At 50.8% G+C, this 21,678-nt stretch overlaps 1 protein-coding gene and 2 long non-coding RNA genes across 3 annotated transcripts; 2 read left to right on the top strand and 1 right to left on the bottom strand.

The window, feature by feature from the left end:
* The first annotated feature begins 1,166 nt into the window (after window positions 1-1,166).
* On the top strand, window positions 1,167-3,128 carry FOXD1 (forkhead box D1). Its single transcript, XM_086866689.1, has one exon. The coding sequence runs from the start codon at window positions 1,210-1,212 to the stop codon at window positions 2,482-2,484; it is 1,275 nt and encodes a 424-aa protein (XP_086722815.1). The 5' UTR covers window positions 1,167-1,209; the 3' UTR covers window positions 2,485-3,128.
* Window positions 3,129-6,214: 3,086 nt separating this feature from the next.
* LOC111940692 (uncharacterized) lies at window positions 6,215-8,289 on the top strand. The gene is made up of 3 exons (XR_015280024.1): window positions 6,215-6,496; window positions 6,642-6,748; window positions 6,831-8,289. It is a non-coding gene; the product is annotated as an uncharacterized LOC111940692 (long non-coding RNA).
* A 6,578-nt stretch (window positions 8,290-14,867) lies between these two features.
* Window positions 14,868-19,923, bottom strand: LOC147648461 (uncharacterized). Its single transcript, XR_015280606.1, has 2 exons — window positions 17,418-19,923; window positions 14,868-16,934 (listed from the first exon to the last, which is right to left on the bottom strand). It is a non-coding gene; the product is annotated as an uncharacterized LOC147648461 (long non-coding RNA).
* Between the last annotated feature and the right edge of the window lie 1,755 nt (window positions 19,924-21,678).

The following is a 21,678-nucleotide window of genomic DNA, read 5'->3' as shown; positions in this document are numbered from 1 at the left end:
TTCTCATAATGGAGGGAGCTGCTTCTCTCTCTTTAATAACCATAACCTTACAATTAAACTGAGAATAGTGGTGTGTTTTGGAGGCTGCTCTTTTAAAGCTTGTGAGGTCGATATAGAGAGATTTTATTTCTTTCTAAAGTAAATTAAACTCTCTAGGGTGACGGGGGAGAGATAGGGAAGGATGTCTCTAAACCATTCCGCGGACGGAAGTCTGAAGTTTATTAACTCACCATCTCCCTGTCCGGTGTATTTTTTTTTTTCCCCTTCCTTCCCACGGGAAGCAGGACCCCATCTCTGAGGGCAGCCCCGGAAAATACGAAGCTTCTAGACTCTCCGGACAGTTTCTGTGAAGATGCTCCTATATTTTCTGACAGACTTGCACTTATTTTTTTTTTTTTCTTCTTCCCCCCCCCCCCCCCCCCCGGCGGAGTCAAGTGTTATCTTTATTTTCCCCCTTTTCCGCTAAATATGGCACCCGTCTCCCTGCGACCCCCCCCCCTCAGAGCCCCTTCTGGATGAGGTGAGGCCGGGGAGGCCGGGACGTTGTTGAGGCGCCCTTCTTGGGCAGGGGGGAGACACGGCGCCGCTCGCCTCGCCAGGGTCTGACGCTGGGAGCCATGTGATGGCCCCCTCGCTATAAGGCGGGGAGGAAGGCCGCCCTCCCTGGGACTAAGCCCCAGCCTTTTCACCGTGTTTCCTAAGGCCCAGCAAGCCATCCCCTACGCCCTCCCTCCTCGCCAGCCTCCTCCCCTCTCCTCCTCCCAGGACTAGGCGCGCTCCCTCCTGCCCCGCATCCATTAATGTCTGAGGCCTGAGGTGAGGAGAAAGAAGGGGTAACCGACTTCCAGGAGCGACGGCACAACCTCCTTGCGCCCACAATAACAGATCCCAACCGAAAAAAAAGCGAAAAATATCCCCAAAAAGGGGGAAGGGAGGGAAAAAAGAGAAAGAAAGACATCCAAACGGCAGCAAAAATACCCTGAAACAAAACCCTGACCGGCCGCCGCCTCCGAGCGGGCGGCGGGAGCGCTCCAGAGGCGCGGCAGCGGCGCTGGGTGCCGGCGCGGCTCGGAGCGGCCCGCCTGCCCGTGGCGGCGGCGGGGCGGCTCTCCGCGGAGCGGCGCGGAGGCCTGGCGGTGGCGGGGAGAGCACCCGCTCTCCCGCCGCGCTGCGCCGGCCGCTACCGATGCGCTGCCCCGCCGCCGCGCCATGACCCTTAGCTCGGAGATGTCCGAGGCGTCGACGCTGGCTGAGGAGACCGACATCGATGTGGTGGGCGAGGAGGACGATGAGGAGGACGACGAGGAGGCACAGACCCGCCGCCGCCGCCGCTCCTACGCCGAGGACGAGGAGGAGGACGAGGACGACGACGAGGAAGAGGACGAGGAGGATGTGGGCGATCTCCACGCCGCCGCCCTGCTGCCGCGGTCGCCTGTGCGAGGCGGAGGCGTAGGTGGCGGCGGCGGCGGCGGGACGGGCGGCGGGGACGCTGCCGGTGGCTCTCGGCCCCCCTCGCGGGTTGGCCCGCAGAAGGCGACGGCGGGCGGCGGCGGGGCGGGCGGTGGTGGCGGCGGCGGCGGCGGGGCGGGCAGCGGCGGCGGCAAGAACAGCCTGGTGAAGCCGCCCTACTCCTACATCGCTCTCATCACCATGGCCATCCTGCAGAGCCCCAAGAAGAGGCTGACGCTGAGTGAGATCTGCGAGTTCATCAGCGGGCGCTTTCCCTACTACCGGGAGAAGTTCCCCGCGTGGCAGAACAGTATCCGCCACAACCTCTCCCTCAACGACTGCTTCGTCAAGATCCCCCGGGAGCCCGGCAATCCTGGCAAGGGCAACTACTGGACGCTGGACCCCGAATCCGCCGACATGTTCGACAACGGGAGCTTCCTGCGCCGCCGAAAGCGCTTCAAGCGGCAGCAGCTCCCGGCGCCCGAGCTTCTGCTGCGCGCCGTGGACCCCGCCGCCTTCCTCCCGCAGCCTCCGCCGCAGCCCCCGCAGCAGCCGCCTTGTGCCTACGGACCCTACGGCTGCGGCTACGGTCTTCAGCTCCAGCCTTACCACCCCCACTCCGCCCTTTTCGCCTTCCACCACCCCTCTCCTCCGCCCCGCCAGCCCCCTGCCGCCCCCGGCAGCGCCCCCGGCGCGGCGCTGCCCCCCGCCGCCGCCGCGCCGCCGGGCCCCTTGCTGCCGGCGGCCGAGCTGGCACGGACGCCCTTCGGCTACGCGCACCCGCTGGGCCCGGCGCTGGCGGCCTCGCTGCACTCCGCCAAGCCCGGCAGCGGCGCGGCGCTGGCCCGCTCGCCCTTCTCCATCGAGAGCATCATCGGGGGAAGCCCCGGCCCCGGAGCGGGCAGCAGCTGCGCCTCGCAGTCGACCGCGGCACCGGGGCTGGCCCGCTCGCTGGGGAGCGCCGGGAGCGGTCTGCCCCCCGCCGCCACCCTGCCTGCCACCCCCGGCTTCGCGGCACGGATCTCTAACTGTTAAGTGTTTGGGAGTCTTTCCGAAGGTAGGATCTGGGGTATCTCCTTTCTCCGCCGCTCGGACGCCCGGCGGACGCTGCCCGCAGGGGCTGCCTGTCTTTGCGTGGGGATAATTGTGACGGGGCTCGGGGGCCGTACGCCGCGAGCGACGGACCTCCCGTGACCTTCACTAGTGCAAAGCCAGGTGTAGATTTAGATATTGCACGAGCAGGCGGTCACTACATCGGAAAGTTACTCGCTACTCCTTAAAAAGAAACAAACATGGTGATAAATAATGTCTCTAAACCGTTAAAGTTCAGAGATTCTCAGGTCTAGGAGCTTGAAAACAGTAATGTACAGGAGAAAAAAAAGGCTGGAGGGAGGACAGCAGAGCAATACTTTTTCATTTAGTACACTTGTCTCATGTACTTTTATAAAAGAAGAGATTAACGTGTTTACACAGAAGAAAGTCAAGATTATCATTTCTTATTTTAACCTGTGTTTTGTATTATAATAGACTTACGGAGTTTTTTATTTTGTACTTTATGCGTATTCTTTACAAGGAATATTGTTAAAATTACTGGCAAGTATTATTGTACCATTTTAATGTAAAATTTTTACACATTTTCAAAAATAAAATTTTTAATTTTCAAAAAAAAAAAAAACCAACAAAAACAACAAAAAAATCAAAACCAAACCCAAAGACCAAAGGAGCTCAGCCAAACAATTGGCTTTGGATCCTTCCCTCCTTAGCACTTCTCCTTTCTTTGGGACACTGATATTTTTTTTCTTTGGGATTAATAGCAGAATAGTCAAGAAACATTCTAGGTGGAAAATTATTATGCGCAGATTTGACCGCAAAGAAGAAAATAAAAATACGATCTTTGCAGTCAATGCATTGTTAACCCTAACAGATAAAGAAAGACAAAAAAAAAAAGCCAAACATGCCAAACAATCAAAAAACAAACCTCCCCCCCTCCCCCCAGAACACCAAGAAAAAAAACCACCAACAAAACAAAACAAAAACACTCTTCAAAAAACAGCAGGAACGAAAGAGGGGATAAATAGAAATAGGTCTCTCTGGAGGGAGTAAAGCCCAGTTCTGTAAGGCACCAATCAGGGGATTGATTAAAAAGCCGGTTTAAAACTATTTTTATACTTTTGGGTGTGTTTTAAATCACAACTGCATCAATTTGGTTTCCAAGAGGCCCAAAGGAAAATTCTACTAATAAAGGGCATGCATTGAACTTAAGAGAGATTTGTTCTAGACACTTATGGTTCTTTGACGATAATAGTGGCATGTGTTTCTACTTTTCAATACATAAAATATAAAATGCGCTTTGTAATATCCTCGTGTGACGAGTTGATGAAGTGTATAAGCTGTCGAAGTAAGGATATTTAAGTGTAGAAAACAAACCATGAGTGCCGCTTTTCTGATTCCAAACGTCGGTTTTAACAACACAAGGTCGATTGATATCTATTTGATAGACTTAAAAAAATTTTAACCAAAAATCCGGCCTCAAATATTCAGAGCTTAGACATGGAAAAGAGAATCGCACGTTTTAAGAGTAGGCATGTGAATGCTTGCTGTGCTAAGAACACACGTTTTTCAAACCAGGGAGGCTTTTCGACTACGACTGTATTTATAACAATTTAGGAGACTCGGGGATCAATTATGTACATTTTCATAATAAAAAGAAATTTTAAAAGGGAGGGATGTTTTTTAGTGCTCTTTGGAGTGAGGAGGGGTTTTACATTTGGAAGTACTTCGTCACCTTGGTTTTAAATATTCTCGTAGATAGAAAAGTGGTGCTTCTCCGTTTTGTTTGTAGCAATGCTGTGTTAAAATAGTGTATTTCAAAAGCAGAAAGACTGGACATAAGGTCTCTGCTAGTCTTCATTTGCAGTCTGGAGCTGGGAGGCCTCTTTGGGTGTCCTGGGCTCCTTAGCAGAAAAAGAAGTAAAGTCCTTTCTAATTTCTAAAACGGGAAAGTGCCCTAGAGGCACCGTGTACGTATCCTCCGGGGAGAGCACGTCTTTTTCACGAGAGACCGATTAATTCACTTACCCCGGGACTGGCCGGGGGATGCGCCGGGCCGACGGGCCGGTGCAGCGCGGAGTACCGAGCTAAGCAGAGGTCCACCTCGAAAAGGCAGATAAAATCAAGCAGAAAAAAGTTTTGCAGGGGAGAAGGCTGCTGTGGCCGTGCGGCGGTGCGAGGCTCCCTGAGGAGGGATGCTGCTGGCCCTCAGACTGGGGTCTATCTGCTCCATTCCTTGCGATCTCCACGAGCAGTTAGTTACATGTGAAGTGTAGATTCCGGCGACCCACCCTGTGTTTGTTTCTCTTGGCTTCTCCGCAGTAGACCCTGGGGACCCCGGCGACCTCCCACAGGCAGAGCCCAGCCTGGCCCATGCCGGTGGACAGTGGGGTCCGAGTGTGCCCACCGCCCGTCCTTCAGGTCTCCTCGGAGGTATATGGCAAGCAAACTGCTTGGCCGCTTGCTCCTTTCACTCTTTTTGCCGGTTGCCTGCATCTCGTGCGGACCAGACCTTCCCTTGGGAATTGGTAGGGAAGCTGACAGGAGCAAATTGCAGTAGGTGGTATAGATTTCTTTTTTTTTTTTTTTTTTTCTGTAAAAAAAGGGGGGACGAGGGGGAGGTCTGGGGTGCTGGTGAAGGACCCTTTTGCCTGCTCTCCTGGAGTTGGCGGGGAAGCTACCTAGCCTCGGTCCCGGTCCCCAGGGTCCCTGTTTCCCCCTCTGCTGTCCCGGAGCAGGTGCCGCCAGAAAAGCGCCGGCCCCACGGCCCTTTGATGAGCTCGCAGCGCCGTCGGTCCGCAGCGCCCCTTTCTCATGCTAATGGCCCGCCGTGCTCTCTACGGCTTTCAAGACTAACAGAGAGGCTGACAGTGTCGTCCTCGCAAGGACAGAGCCCGGACGAGCAATTCCTCCAAAACAGTCTGGGCCCTAATAAACAATCTGGTGGGACATGCAGTATAGCATGGCCTCCTTCTCCTCCCAAAGTGTGGATTCATTAACCCGTCTCCTTGCTCATCATATCCCCGTAGGGCTAAGAGACGAATTACTGGATCTGAATTGGAAGGGAATTGCTCTATGAGGGGGCTAATGTTTCAATCAGTTCATCCTGAAGGACCACACAAAAAGAAACTTTTTAGTTTATGGTGCTATTATGCAGAGTTTTAATCTAGGGATAGATTTAACCAAATGTTATCTATTGGGAATTTAATGAAGCCCTTATGTATTCAATCGTCTTTTATGCCACACACAGTGTCTCTATCCAGAAACGTTTCCTTCCGCATAGTTCTTTGTTTCTGATGGGTGATTTATATATTTTTAATTAGGTTTTTAAAAATTATTTCTTTTCAAGCATCTTGTATAACGTTTCTTTTAAGCAGGACTGTGTTAGGTCCCTTCCCACATCCCCTATAAAAGAGGTTTCCTCTTCCCTCCCTGGTTTTGAAGATGATTAGTTTGCACGTCCACACACTTCTCCCTTCCCACTGGAGCGCTCTCACTGCCTTGTGCAGAGGCCTTGGTCATCGTGCCTGCTCTTTCGACACCTCCGTGGGCTGCGATGGACAGGGTAGCCCGGGGGTCCGGCCGAGCCCCGTGACTCCCGTGCACAGCTCCCCGGCCTCCAAGCTGCTCTCAACACAAACCTTCCCCACCCGCACCTCATTCGGACCACACCTTCGGTCTGGTTTGTATTTTAGGTGCCGTGAGAAGCACTCCTGGGGTCACCGGGGAGCACATCCCCTGCTTGCAGGCTGGTTTCAAATACCCAGGACCGGCCCCATCACCAAGTCTGGAAAATGAAAGAGGGGGGCGAGGCCCTCACCTGCTCTCAGCTGCTCCCTTTCTTGCAGCGCTGGTGGCGCGGGCAGAGCACACGATCACCCCCGTCGAGATTGAGGCCTGTTTGGGGGATCTGTGGGAAAGTGGATCTGGTTTGACTGTCCCTTGGCACAGCCTGGAGACTCTACTCCGTATGTAATACTTTCCCTCAGTACTTACAGTAAGTACTGCAGTAGTTCTGATAATATTGTATTTGACAGAAATAATGGAAATTATGATCGTGGCCAAACCGTCTCTGCTCTGCAACTTGATAACCAATGCAGATCCATTTTTCAGCTTGTTCACTGTGTCTCCCCCACCTGCAGTGGTATTTCCCCTGCTTCCCTCGGCGATGGGCTGCACGCACCATCAGAACCCAGGCAGCGGCGGGGACCGGCTGCCCCGTGCCCACAGCTGGGTGCATCCCGATCAGGTAGGTGTCTGCCATTCCTCACCCTCAGCCTCCAGTAACCTGCTGCAGGTGACTGCAGGGCCTCTCCACCCTTCTCCAAAAGTCCTTTCTCCTCTGCAACCCTCACCATGAGAGTCACGTCGAGCAGCGGCCGTTGAGGTCTCTGTTCGCTGCCCCTTCCTGCGCTGCAAAGCACGACCCAGATGTAGAGGAGACATTCACGCACAAGTGTGTGTACGTGTATGCAGGAGAATGGCACTTCAGAAGGTAACCAGCTGCTGCCGGATCCACGCTGCGGCAACGACTGTGCTCAGTGCCTCATTGCACAGATGGTGCCCGCCGATTTTGGGGAAAGACGGAAAAATTAACACGAGTTCCAAGTCGGTAAGCATCTTGCTCTTGTTTTTAACTTGCGGAAGAACTCTGTTCCCCGCCGCCAGTCTCCGCCTGGAGGTGTACTGCGGGAGCCGGCCCTGGAAACACGCCGGCCCCTTCCCAGCTGCCTGTCTCGGCTCACCGCGCAGTTACCAGCACGACTGAAAACAGCAAAGGCAAAGGCTGCGGGATTGGGAAGGCGCGCACGGGGAGCCCCTCGGCCAAGCTCGCGACCAGCCCGGCTGACGGACGCAGTGCGGGTGGCACCGAGGCCTGTGCGCGGCCGCGCAGCGGGGCAGAGCCTCCGCGGCTTCGGAGGTGCTCCGCCGAGCCCGATCGTAGGAGCGGGAAGGCACCCGGCAGCGTGTCTGCGGGAATCACCGCGGGAAGCCCACGGAAGATGCATAGCATACGAAGATGTGCCCTTAGTGCAGCTCCCCTGCTCCGCCAACTATCTCAGTGAGAGACACAGAGGCACAGAGAGACCTATCGGCTAGGCACCGTAATGCCCAAAATGAACAAAAACATATGGACTGCACTGGACGAATGGCGCTTTTTTTTTTTTTTTTTTTAAAGAGCGATGTCTCATCAATTACAGAAATTCTACCGCTCAGCTGAATTCAGAAGGAAATTTGTGGTTGCGGGTTTTTTATTTTTCTAATCAAAATAATTAAACTTGCCCTTCCTCCAAGCCACAGGAGACCTGTTGAATTGATTCTGTTTCCCTTTCGCTGATGCAGTAAAACGGCATGCAGAAATCCGCGGGCCCCCATATTTAGATGATAGATTATGCAATTTATGTTAGAAGCAAAAGGATAATTAGATAATGCAGTTGTTGTATTAATTAATTTCTTGAGACTGGGAAAGTCTTAAGACTTATCTACGGTCAATCCGAAGATATTTCTGTCCCCTGCGTGGAACAGGAAAACATGTGAGTGCGTCGAAACGCTTGTGAACATTGAAGAGTATGTTCGCACCCGGTGATATCACCGTCCAGTGCCCGCACAACTGTAGCACAGCTGCGATCATCGCTCCTGCTAATGCCCAGGCTTTGTCAAGTCCTCTTAAAACTCGTGAATGTCTCTTCGTACCGCTGTGGTCGTAGGACTGCTTCTCTAGTTTCATTGCAGGAGATACATGCGCACCTGTATACACGAGATACATTAAATACACACAATCAAGATTAATGAGGTGACTTCCCTGGGTTTTCTTTTCGTAAAATAAACACTGTCACGTCTGCTTATTCAGCAACAACCAGACGAAACAGATAGCGTTCTAATATACGAGTATACAGCAAAATTCCACCTGTCTGCTGCACAAGCCGGGTGGGGTGGGGGAGGATAGAGGAGAACAGAATAAAAAGACGATTAAAAGAACCATTGGTGAGGAAAAAAAAGGAGAAAAGATGTCCAGGGCCGAGTGAGGAGGGACATCTTTATCAGGTGATTTTGCTAGAAAGTGGATGGGATCAGAAATTACGGACCATGGAAAGAATAATTTATACTTTCTTTCCATCCTGGTCGTGCAAAAGCGTCTGAGGCCGCTCGGTGGGCTCTCCCTCCTTCATGGAAGTCCTTAACCTGTCTTTCTCTGTGCAGACGGCGCTGCCTATGGGGCAGCCCACGCAAGTGTGTATCCTCTCACTGCCCCCTCAAGCGCTAGGCAGCCGGAGGCCCCGCTAGCACCACACAGCAGACCTCTTCCCTTCTACTTCTCGCTTCTGTATGACAAGCCAAAGGGTGGCCCTTCTCTGAAAATTAACCGCTTTAGATCGCTTTCGGCACTACTTCCTTCCCGATGTCTCTCCTCCTGGTGCTCAAACATCTGCTGCCCGGGACATGATTTTCAGTGGAATCCCCAGTCCTGCCCGTCCGCCTCTAAAGCAGATCTCCCGTCCCAGGCGGGACTACTGACAAGAGGTGTGGAGTGGATGTTTTTGCTTTTCGAAAAACTCTCTTCCCCCCCCAGCCTCCTCCCCACCCAGAAGGAGTCCGTCACAACACGCTAATACACACGGGCAAGCCAAACCTAGGGCTTCTACCAGAGATTTTGAACCCGGTCCCGGAGATGCTGCTGCGGCTGCGGCTGCAAGACGGCGCGGTTCGCCCGGGTGAGCAGCGCAAACCCCGCGGCCGTGCCGGGGCGGAGCCGAGGGCGCTGCCGGCAGGAGGGACGTGCTCTGTGTCTCCTCCCGGCCCCAGGTACGCAGCCGTTCTAACAGGGCTGTCTCGGCCGCCCGCCGGTAGAGCAGACCACTGCTGCTGTCGACGGAGCACTCTGGGTTCATTACTCCCCCCGATGAGGACAGCCTCCAGCCCAGTCCTGTCCTGCCGTCGACACCCACCGTGGGGCGCGCGGGGGCGTGTGGGGTGAGGGGAGCCCGGTGCCGGCGCTATAAATCCCTCGGCAATTGAGTTCTGCACCTTTGATTTGGAAAATCGGATTCTTTGAGTGGAAACAGTTGACAGGAACTTAAAAGGATTAGCTGCATTCCACACAGGATCATTTTTACTCCTAACATTTTGAAACGATTGATCCCTTCCAGACCATAAACAATGTCCAGAAAAATGATCTAACGAGACTTCCATTGTTTCCTTTTGTCTACGAATCTCCCTTTCACCAGCAGTTTGATTAGGGATCAAATCAGCCTTTGACAGGCTGGATTGTAATCACAGACACATTATGCACACCGTTTTCCCGAGATAAGTACCGAATTTGAAATAGTTCATAATTTGGTCCGTAATCTCAATCTGCCAGAAACCTAGCAAATGCGGAGAAAGGCAGGTTGGGGAAGAAGGAGCAGCGAGAGCAGGAGGGAGAGGAGTGGCAGTTCAATTATCACAGAATGCCGAAATGAGAGGCGGGGGCATTTCCCGAACTTCTCTTGCTGGCTTTTGTACCGGCCTGGCAGAAGAAAGAGAAGGAGAAGGCCCACAGGTGCACAAACCTGCTCGGAACATAGAGGATAGAATACAGGACGCACGGCCCTGTTCCCCACCGTGGCCCGAGATGACTCGAGATACGCGGGCTCTGCTTTGTCCCTCTCCCCTCCTCTTCCCCTCCCGTCTGAGGGCAGGAAAGTTAACGCGGAGACATTAACGGGGGAGGGAGCGAGGAGGCCCTGCCCTGTCGTGTTGACCGGCCGACTTTTCCTCTGTTTTGACACCTGCGTGCACTGCCCTATGCTCCTCTCCCTGATTTATCGCCCAATTAAAGGTTCAGCCTTCCTCGAACCACCCGTGCTGCCTCCCCTCGACGGGTCTCCGAGGGTGACGTCTTCCCGGAGACAGTACGGGAGGTGATGGGTCGAGGTGACCGCTTTTCGGCCCCTTCTGTTTCTCTTCCTTTCCCTCCTTATCTGTGTGTTCCCCGGGCCCCGTATCCCAGGAAAGAGCCGGCAGAGCCAGAGTGGTGTCCAATGGGCCCGGGACTGTGCCGTGCAGCGATGAGTGCTTCCAGCCCAGATCGGGGGAAAACTCAGCCAGGAGAAACACCTCAGTTAAGTCTCCCCTTCAATTAAGAGACAGCAGCTCCTTCCCGTCGAATTTCTCTGGACTTGTTCTTCCTATCAGGCTCTTCTTTCTTCTTTCTTCTTTCTTCTTTCTTCTTTCTTCTTTCTTCTTTCTTCTTTCTTCTTTCTTCTTTCTTCTTTCTTCTTTCTTCTTTCTTCTTTCTTCTTTCTTCTTTCTTCTTTCTTCTTTCTTCTTTCTTCTTTCTTCTTCTTTCTTATCTCTCCCTCTCTTGCTTCCTTTTTTTCCTTTTTTTTTCTTTTTCCTTTTTTCTTTTTTTTTTTTTTTTCTTTTTTCTCTTTTTTCTTTTTTTTCTTTTTTCTTTTTTTCACATTTATCTCTTTTTTCTTCACACTGAGAACAAGCAGCTCCTCGGCACATACTGGTAGCATTGAGCATCTTGCTAACTTAACTGCGTATTCCTTGTATCTATCAATCCACCTTTCTAATTAGACTAATTAGAAGATATGTGGAGTGTTGCTGGGTCCATAGACTAAACTGCTTAGGGCTTCTGAAAGGAAAGCTGAATGCCCGCCATGGGAGGTGGCCATTCAGGGGTACGGTAACAGTTGCTACATTTATCTCCCGCTATTGAAAAGAGCTCTGCTTAAAGCTCGATTAAAATGTTTGGAAACTAATGCCACCCTGGATCCCTCTCTAATTAGAGGGCCTGGATAGATCACCCTGAGCAGTCAAAAGGAACTCCTTCCCGGGCTTGGCTTTTCTGTTCCGCAGAATTTCTTCTTTCCCCACAACCCCGCCCCCACGTCCAAAAGAGAAAGAAGCGGGGGGAGGGAGGGGGTTGAAAAGAAGAGGAAGATAACGGAGCTATAAAAAGGGGGGCAGAGAAATGGCGCTATGCCAAAGTCATTCTCCCCAAGCGTTATGTTTGGTCCCTCCCTAAAGGCAGGCACAGGCTCTTCCTCCTGGATTCCTTTTCAGTGGTCGGGATAGCTTAAGGCTGGGCAGCTCCTTCTCCGCTGCCTGCTGCAAGCCAGTCAGGAGGTCGGGAAGGGGAAAGAAAGGCCGTCGCCGTCCTCCTTTCTCATGCACAGGTGCGGAGCGTGTAGACCGGCTCCCTTCTCGCCCCACTCTCCTCCTCGCTGTGCCCCGCCGGCCTTGTTCAGAAAGAGCAGTGCAGTAAGAAAGGGGAGGATGGAGGGTGGAGAAAAGTCACCCACGGAAGTGACGGCTCCTGTCCCCCAAACGTTGCCTGCAGGAAGCCCAACGCAGAACAGCACTTTCCAACAAGCCGGGCTGAGCCGAGGAAGGACGATTGGAAATCCTTCCCCGGGGTACCCTGTGCCTCCTGTGCCTCAATCTCTTATCTGAGCACACCGCAGAGCACCTCAGTACGCACACAAGCATTTCTGTGTTCCCGCGGGGTCTGCGGAGGGGCGTGGGCAGCCCTCGGGTCGCTCTGCTCCCGGGAAAGGCAGCCCAGCACTTCAGCGTCCGGCATCACGCGAATTTACTGCGCTGTTCCTTCCCCGTACGACAGAGACACATTTTATCCTCATAAAGGGGAACTAACGATTGGTACCGGCAGGGGAAGGGATGAGAAGGATGGTCTCTTCATTAACACAACCCTGTTACGCAGATGACTTAATTTACGGGATAGGTATGACCAAAAGTGCCTCACACTCATGACTTGGCAGGCGACGAGCCTGCGACAGCTGGGTCTGGCCCCGGGGAAGCGCACCGTGCCAGCAAACAGGGGTGCAGCAGCGGCCCCGTCAGTACCATCGGGTCGGTAGGGGTTGGTGGTGTGAATTTCACCCTGCGGCCTTTGGTGATTACAGCGTATCAAGTATTGGCAGCAGAGAATAAAGTCGGGATTTAATTTGTTATTATTATTATGTTATTGTTGTTGTTGTTGTTGTTGTTGTTGCTCTTCTTGTTGTTGAGAACGATGCGATGGGCATTCTGAATAAACTGTCCAATCTACCAGGGAAAAATATCCAAAATATCCACATCCCGTTCTGCCCGTATTGTCCCAGGAGATGCCCCTCTGAGCCTCTGGCAGGTGGGATCTCCTGAGAGAAAGAAGTACGGGGGTGGCAGGCACAGCAATCTAGTTGAGATCTTCCTTTTCTTTCAAGCCTCCAGAGCCACCTTATCTTGAAACCTTGTGCAGCGGAGGGGAACAGGAGGGTATTGAGAGGATCTGCTCCTCTTCGTCCCAGTCATCAGGCGACGTTACCAGAGGGGGAAAGACTAGCTCGAGAGCCGGATGAGCCGGCAGGTGGGAAGCGGGGTGACTTCACACAGCAGGCAGTGTCTCGGCTCTGCCGCTCTCTTCCTCGGCCAGGCGGGGGGCTGCTCACGCTGTACCATGTCTAATCCCAGTGAACTCAACAGGACGAGTAACAAGGACGAAACCGATCAAATATTTCCCTTAGGGACATACGGGGAACCGCTCACGCTGTATCATGTCTAATTCCAGTGAACTCAACAGGACGAGTCCCAAGGACAAAACCGATCAAATATTTCCCTTAGGGGCATAGAATCTACTTTATTTTAATCTTCCCCCCCCCCCCCTCCAAAAGCGAGTCCACATCAGAGAACAGATTTTTTTTTCGACTGCAGAGAGCACATCTCTTAATAAAATATTCTCAGAGGATCTCACCCCTGCTCCACTGGGGACTGCGGGTTGAGAGGACTCCCTTACGACCCGCCTGCGGGATTTAGAGGGGAGATCCCTCCGTCATAGAGAGGAATTTGCTCTCTATGAGGTCGAGCAGGAGACTTTTTCATGGCTGCTGGGCCGCTCTGGTTACTGAGGGTGTAAGATAGAGGACACACACACACACACACACACTCCAAAAGGCAGGCTCGTCTCTTGCTCATGGGCTGTTCCCTGCCTACATCCCTCCAGCACGCACAGAATCTAAAGAATTTCATCATGAAATGCAAGTCCAGAGGTGCCTAAGACACAGTTAGGAGGGATGCCCGGACTCCAAGGATCAAAGTAATGACAGGTAGTTGAGAGTTTGCTGAGTTTTACTGAGTTTTAGAGTTTCTTTGTTTTAGCATACAGGATCTTCCCAGGACCACTGTCTGCATTTCTAGAGCCCAAGGATAGACCCTGACACTGGTGACCTTTCTCTTTTGGAAAACAAGCAGATGAGAACAGAGCTTCGTGTCCAGACTCAGGGCAGCTGCAGCTGTGTGCCTAGTAGTCCATCGCAATCAGCAGGTGGCTGAGCTGCTTGTCTACACTTTACATGTTTCACATTACTTTCCTCGTGGGCGTTATACAGCAAGTTTTTTTGTTAGCGCCGGGATTTTCTCTCTTTTTTTCTTGTTCTTTTTCCTTGTTTCTTGCTTTAATAAATTCACTTGCAGAATTTCTTCAAGCAGCAGAAAGGCAGAGCTCTGGGATGAGAGGTTTAGTTGAAACCTGTGCCCTACACCGATCCACGCCCCTGTTCCTTCTAGTCTGGACTATGGCTTTGCCTAGGATGTCTTTTGTGTAGTCGTGCCATTCACCCTAGGCTGGTCAAGAAGACAAGTGGTGGGAGATTAGATGTTTTTGAGGGGGGAGCGGGAAAGAGAGAGGGGAAGGCTGAGGGTAGAAGAAGGGTTAGGCTTCTCTGAAATGCAGAATGTGAAAAATCTGAGCAGGAAGGGGTACAGAGTCATAACGCCCGCGAGGAAGATGTGTGGAGCTGTGGACATTTCTACATTTCTCTCTCTCTCTCTTTTTTTTTTTTTTCCTTTTCTTTTTTTTTTTTTTTCTTTTTTTTTCTCAAGCGTCTGTGCTTCGGACAGAAACAGGTTGATTCAAGGGGCCCCACGCCACCCTACCCCACTGCAGAACGGCCTTTTCCAGGGCTCCTGGGGCTGCTGCCACAGTGATGGTGAGGCGTGAAGGGTCAGGGGCTTTACTAAGGAAGATTTCAGAGAGACAGGGGTCTGCGTGTCTGAAAACACTCACTCCTCGCCATCTCCCGCCAAAGCACCCTTGTGATGTGGCAATCTCACCTAGTCAGAACAAAAGTTCTCTCCAGAAGTTGATGGCAGAAAGAGATAAGAAGAGAATTGAGATAAATATTTGTCCTTCAGGAAGGAAGTTATTAAATTAACACCCCAATGTTTTCACTATCTAATGAGTTTTGTCAAACATTATTTTTAAAAAGTCAGAACCGACTATGTCAAGTTTTGCCTTTGGCTGGTGCAGTGGAGAGTAACAAAAATATATTAATGTACATCATGGAGCCACACAAGCCAGTGCTGGACTCATACAACAGAAGGTAAATAGATTATTTTGTTTAACAATGCTGACAGCTTGTATGGAGCAGAATTGGAAAGATCTAAATATTAATAGACTCATTCAAGTGGAGCAAAAGTTACAAATCATTAGCTGAAGAAATTTGGCTTCCAGCCCACATTCTATAAGGGCATGAGGGAAGTGTGGTAACTCTGCTGTTGCCGGCTACAGAAGGGCAATTTTTGTATATAATTTATTTAGATGAAGTGTGCAGAATGTTTTTATTTGTTCTACTTCTAGCTGTCTCACCTCTGTGTGAACTCCCCAAACCCAGATCTACTCCAAATACTTCTGCTCCCCCTTCTGCACACTTCCTTCCAACGTGTTTGCTTTGGCAACTTTCATGCTCTTGCAAACAATTCTTCCAAAGATATCAATCACTCTTGCACCCAAAGAGAAATACTGTACACTCAATGCGATGACAAAATGAAACATGTTTGAAGCAAACCATGTGTTCTAGTGTGCCAGGGATTATGTTATTTGCTCAGGGAATATGTTCAGAATATTTTAGGCTTCTGTTACTCCTGTGATAGCAAATTTTATTGTCTACTGTTAGGATTTATTATTTCGGAGACAACCCAAATTCCTCTTTACACGTGGAGAGCTTCTAAAGGGGCAAGCCTACTCTGCGTCGAGCTGGGGGAATTTATTGGCCCACGATACCGCATTCTGTAATCCCGTTCAGCCCGTGCAGAAACCGCGGCGAGCGGGCCTGGTGCCGGCAGTGCGGCGGGAGGGCACGGCCAGCGCTCACCCGTGTCCACCGGGCTTACGCCTGCCCCACGCCGGCCGGGGGAACGGAGCCAGCGGCGTCCTGCCACGGAAAGTCTCTGCCCGAGCCGGGTAAAGCCGAGGACGTGGGACCCGTCTGTGGCTCCCGTGAGGAGCCAGCCGGCAAGTAGGAGCCCCGCAGGCGACGGCTTTCGAGCGGCTCGGGAAGGTTGCATCGTCCCCCGGCCTAGGCATGGACACTGATGCGTGCCTGCCTTGCCTTCTGTGAAATCCTAATTTCACGTCCCGATTTTGAGGGAGGTGCCTTATTTGGCGGGGCTTTTTTGGTGTGGGTTTTATTTTATTTTTTGTGCTGTTGTTTTGAGTTGTGCAGATTTTTTTGTTTGTTTAGTTGCTGTTTGGTTTTTCTTCAGCCTTGTTAGCCAGGAAGTGGTTCATACCATGGGGATGGTCACCGTCCGTGTGGTCCCACTCTACATTTCGGTGCTGTCGGGCTGTTCCCAAAGCCCGGGGGTCTGGGTATCCCCGCCGCTTTGGCCCTTCCGTGTGAGCCGAGCTCCCGTCCTCTCGTCTCGGCACGGGCGGAGAAGGATCTTCCAGCACTGGCACTCTGCCTCGCCTCTAAAATGCTACAGTGCTCCCCGCCAGATTCGCAGCAGCCGAATTAGTCCTCTCCACGCTAAGTGGCTCCGCGCCCCTCTCCCCTCGCTCTCCGCCTGTGGGTGTCCGTGCCCACGGCACCCTCGCGTCGGCGTGAGGGCTGCGCCTGGCCTCCCTGCACAGACCTAGCACCCACTCTGCAGCAGCACCAAGAAGCCGTCGTCACCTTTTGCCTGTACCTTCCGTGCAACTGGCTGGCTTTGAGTGTGGACCTTCCCCGCCCGCACAGTCCCACCCCCGCTGCCGCTGCGACTGCACCAGCTCGAAGGCGGCTGATCTTTCCTTATCACTAAAAAGCCAGCCTGGTGTCTGCACACAGTCATGCCATGCTTCCGTCTCCTTAAACACCGACTGTAACTGGTCTGCGAGTCAGATGCCATTAAATTATCGCGATTATTCACGAGCAACTGCAAGCTCATTTTCCTAGTTTGGCGTTGCTGACCGAAGTGAAAGTGAGAGTCCCTTATTCCAAGAGAAGCAGAGATGACTGGGAGCAGAGCCACCACGCGAGGAACACCCGGGTTTCTGACCAGGAGCATATTTTAAGTGCAGAATACTCACATTTCTCTGAAACTCATTGTTAAACTTCCTCTGGCAGGACTCTTACTTGGCCAGGGATCAGAACTGCTTCGAACAGAATAGGTCTTACTGGATCCTTCTGGGAAAGAAAATAGGTTGTAGGTTATTAGAGCAATAAGAAGGATTTTAGAGGCTTGAGATAACAATGTCATCTCCACACGTGCTCCGTGCCCGGTTGGAGGAGCCAGAACAGGCCTGCTCAGGACAAGGAGCAATGGTTGAGGGGAGCCCTCTGCTCCCCTCGAGGAAGACTGTGTTTCAGAGCATTAAACGCCCTAAGCAGAGAACGGCTTCTCGCATTAATCGACAGTGCTAATCCAGGGCTTCCCTCCTTCCCTCCCCTCCCCTCCTACCTTCCCTCTCCCTGCCTCACCCCCTCCCCATCGCTCCTCAAGGAAATAACATTTTGTAAAAGATTTCAGCGGGGAAAACAGAGAACACATCTTTTTTCCCCCCAGAAATTTTAAAAACCATCTGTGTTTCTGTGTGTGTGTTGACTCTGCAAGCATTAACTGGGAGGGATATCCTGTTCTGAAAAAGTTGATACTTTCCCCCTTCACACCTCGGCCTAAGGACGCTCGATGTCAGCTTCAGAGGGTTTTACTGACGTGTTGGGTTGGTTTCAGAAGCAAAATCCAGCCACGGAGCTGCCGCCCGTCTCAAAGTGACCATGTCTTCTGTCAGTACGGGTAACAGGGACAGCAAGGTGTGTCAGCATAAAAGTTAGCTCACGCTTTAGGTCTCGACCAAATCTTTCAGCATTAATAAAAAACGTAATAAGAAAAGTGCATGCAAGGCTGTGAAACATCTAACATTAAACAGTGCTCGCACACTAACCAACCAACAAAACCGCCAAAATGTTAAACGTAAAAAAACCCCCAGTTTTGCAGGGGAAAGTAAACTACTGAACATGCCATGAAAAGCCAGGAAACCTAACAGGAGGCTCTTTCGGTTCTTCCGTCTCTTGGAGGGAGCTGAATCCGCTGAGAGGAGCCCGACCCCAACCCGATGATGAGCCGCAGACACCAGAGGGTGACCACTGCCACTGCTCCTTGCAAGTGAAGAGGAAACAAGGGAAATAATGCATGTGCGTGTGGAAGGACGGCTGGGAGCCGGTCTGCCAGGTAGCGGGAGAGCGGGCAGAGGCTTCCCCAGGCAGCTGCAAAAAGCCTTGTCAGGTGGAGATTGTCCAACCTGGGGGTTCCTTCCCCTGGTTGGGGTCCGAGTGCCAAGCAGTGAAAGGCCACGGTCCAGATCTCCTCTGGGGTGGAGTAATTCGGCTCCGGATTACTGGGACTAACCCCGTCCCAATTCGTGGCTTCTTCTGATCTTCGACGTGCAGCGCCCGCTCGGCCGCTTTAAACACGGCGAGGACAGCGACACCACGGGACTGCACGAATGTCCTTTTTTCCAGGACACGACGACGGTATGTATCTGTTCGCGAGATATTTTTCCTGTCCATCAGTGCTCGGCTTCCTTTGGCTTCGAAGAATACCTGGCAAAGCACACTTGAAACTTGAACGAGATCTATTTGTGACTATTCATTTAATCTACTAGAAAAACTTCTCCCGAATGACCTAAATCAACCGTCGAGGCAGAATAATCTCAACCACATTTGGTTTTATAATAAATTAATACTGCTGTCTATACAGTCGAACGGAAAGTCAAAAGCCAAACCAAAATCCTTGTGAAAATAAATACTCATCAGCAAATATTTTGATTATTTAAAAACGCTTTAATAAGTGTCTAGAATTTCAAAGGAAAAAAAAAAAAAAATATGAGAGAGAAGTGGCGTGTCAGCCCGAGCGCCACATGTCTCGCAGCTCATCCCCGAGCGAGAGACGAGACGTTGATTAGTCTGGATTGTGGGGGGTTGTAGGAATAAGCCCATGGAGTTTTATTTGCTATTATCTCATTCAGCGGCTCGTACGACTCCCCAAGCCTCCAGCTGAGCGTGAGGCTCCGCATCGGGAAAGGTGCAGGTTAAAATAGAGGCTCCAAAACCATCTCTATCTACCCAAAGCAGTGACGATTCACTTGTGCGCGGGGCTACGGGGGCTCGGGGTGCCCCTAGAGTGTTGGGGAGACCCAGCGGGAGAAGGAGACAGGGAGAAAGAAGCAGCTCTGTGGTCCTTCCCGCTCTTCCCCCGGCTGCGCAGGCTGCGTCACCGGCGCTTTGCCTGCTAGGGCAGCGATAAATAGCCCGGGGATTCGTCAGCTTTCTGATCCGCAGGGCTGGATGCCTGAAATGTCCAAAGCTGGCACGATGCACGAACTGAAACCTTTATAAACTTGTTTCCCTTTAAGTCTTTATTAACCACCCCTAAGGAGTATGGTTGCTGCTGCTTCTGCTCTTGCACGGCGGTGGTCTGGCACCTCCACGAAGCACACATGCTAAACAGATTAACATGCTTCGGCTGACCCATACTTCACAAACCGGGGATAGAATTTCTCCAGCTCCATGTGGAAATTAACCTACATGTAGCAATGGTCAGCTGCGAAGAGGGAGTTCCCAAGCAATCTAAACAACCTACAGTTCTTTGTTACTTTTGGCCTTTCCCCTCCCTTTCCATGATTAAATATTTATTAAAATAGGAAACGATTTTTTTTTATAAAGAAAAATAATAGGAAGAAATCCCCAACCAAACAACCTTCTTCCTCCCCCTTGGCCCCTCTTCCCCTTTCGCTGGGTTTATGCACATACTTGCAAGAGCTTTTGTGCCGCTTTTTTAAATTTGTTGTTTTAAAAACGCAGGTTTTTTTTTTTTTTTAGTTGTGTTTTGTTTTTTTTTTTTTAAAGCCGGCTGAAATCTGCGTTGCATGGCTTATTAAATGCTCTTGAAAGACAAGTTGAATGCACAGGTTTGGCAGTGTTATCAATGTTTGAAAGACTTTGGTCTCTGATGTCGCCCTCCAGTCATTTACATTTAAAAACATCCAGAGGTAGAGCTGACTGTAGGTAGTTGAGCAAGGAGTTTCTAGCATGCTAATCCTACCACTTTCCCTGTGACAGCCTCTTCGCCTTAGCCGGATCGACCCGACACCTTCGCCCCACGGATTCATGCTCCAAGTTTTCAGAGGGGAAGAACAACTACAAATAACTGTTGGCTTGTGTCACACGGTGCTGTCAGGGTAATAAACACACGGCTTCTCCCCCAGGAATTCCTAATCCTCCCTGTGTGGCTCTAGCCCTGTGGATAATATCATTACAGGACTAAACAAATAAACAGTCTATCTGAATCAAGTGGGAGGCATTGGGGAGCACAATTCCTCCCTGCAAAGATGATACAAGAAGATCTACACTCACGGGTTGGAGAGGATCCAGTGGCTATGAATAGCTGCTCAGTTCTACAGCACTGGCTCTGGGCTGGGAAATGGTTCTGACCCTCCTGCTCTGTATTTGCTGCAATCAATGTGAGCTATTCAGGGCTGTGTTTTCCTTACTGTCCTCTGCTGGGAACATCAAGGAACCACTAACACGTTTATGAACCCAGGCTCGGGGAAGAAGCTTTTACAGTGAAGCTGGGGTATTAAACCCAGTGACATGAAGTAGAGGTCAATGTGCTTCTGCCAGCCAGGAGTTGGGCTTTCTTATGTGATTTCCTGTTGTTCTGGCTGCTGCCTTGTATTTGATAAACTCACTCACATGCTGGGATACACAGCCACATTATTCTTGGTCCAATAAAAAATACTAAAATAAAGGCTAATCCAGCTACTATCAAGGCCTAACATACATACATACATACAAACAACCATGACATTTTAATAGCACTCTATAAATTCTGGTTTCAAGTCACTATAAAAAACTTAAACAGCATATTGTGAACATTAGCACTTATATATTTTGTAACACTCCCCCCCCCACCCCATGTATCAAACTTTTCTTATTAATCTGGGTGCATGTCATAAAAATTCCAAATTCCTAGACACTTTGCATCCTCAGTTTCCACAACTGCCAATTAATAAATTGTATTTCAATGCAGGGTTGTTTTTTTTTTCTATGCACTTTAAAGAAGATTTAGTTGTCTAAAGTTGTACACTTTTGGGGAGAGTGATATTTTGTTAGTTGTCAGATGAAAAGAGGAATAAATTGTGTTCTTATCTGTAAAGTCACTTAGCAAGGATTGCTCTGAAATCTGTATTCTTCAGCAACAAATGCTGGAGAAGTTAAGCTCAAATTAAATTTTTTCCCTTTTTTTTTTTCTCTACAAATGGCAATAAAATCATCACACCCCCAAAGTATGCCCTAAAACATGGACTTCTATGGAACTGTGCTCTTTCAGAATTTTTATTGACTTTATCTTAGACGGTTATACGGAATTCTTCTGCCAGGAACTTTGTATTCTCTATGACTATTGCTTCCCTGGGAGATGCATTCAGGAGTGTACTGCTCAGAATTTATGTGCTTGTTGGTGCCCAGCAAAGGTCCATGAATAACCATCCAGACTGTATGGCTTCTGACTGCACTGAGAGTGCTTTGGATCACAAAGCGGAGAGGGAAGGAGCTCCTAAAACTTCTGTGCTGTAACTTGCCCAGTGATATGGTTGGAGAAGCAAGAAAGAGGCACTTAGCCCCCCTAACAGCTTCTGTCCCAGTGAAGTGGCATTTCCCTCTTCTTTCTTGCCTTGCAGCCAAGCTCTGGCCTTGCTCTTTACCTTGATTTTGGTCCTCCCAAAAGCTGGCTTGGCCACTAAAGCAGATGTCTCCCTGTCTCTGTAGTTCTTCAGTGGTCCACAGAATGGGGCTTGTTCTTGTATGGAGAACAAGTTCCAGGCATTTACTGGTTATTTTATTGGTAGAGCAGGGAAGGGGGGAAAAAAGC

Source organism: Cyanistes caeruleus, chromosome Z (assembly GCF_971803275.1).
Source record: "Cyanistes caeruleus chromosome Z, bCyaCae1.hap1.1, whole genome shotgun sequence".
Classification (NCBI taxonomy): domain Eukaryota; kingdom Metazoa; phylum Chordata; class Aves; order Passeriformes; family Paridae; genus Cyanistes; species Cyanistes caeruleus.
The sequence above is the reverse complement of the archived record's forward strand: the minus strand, read 5'-3'. Positions and strand labels throughout refer to the sequence as shown.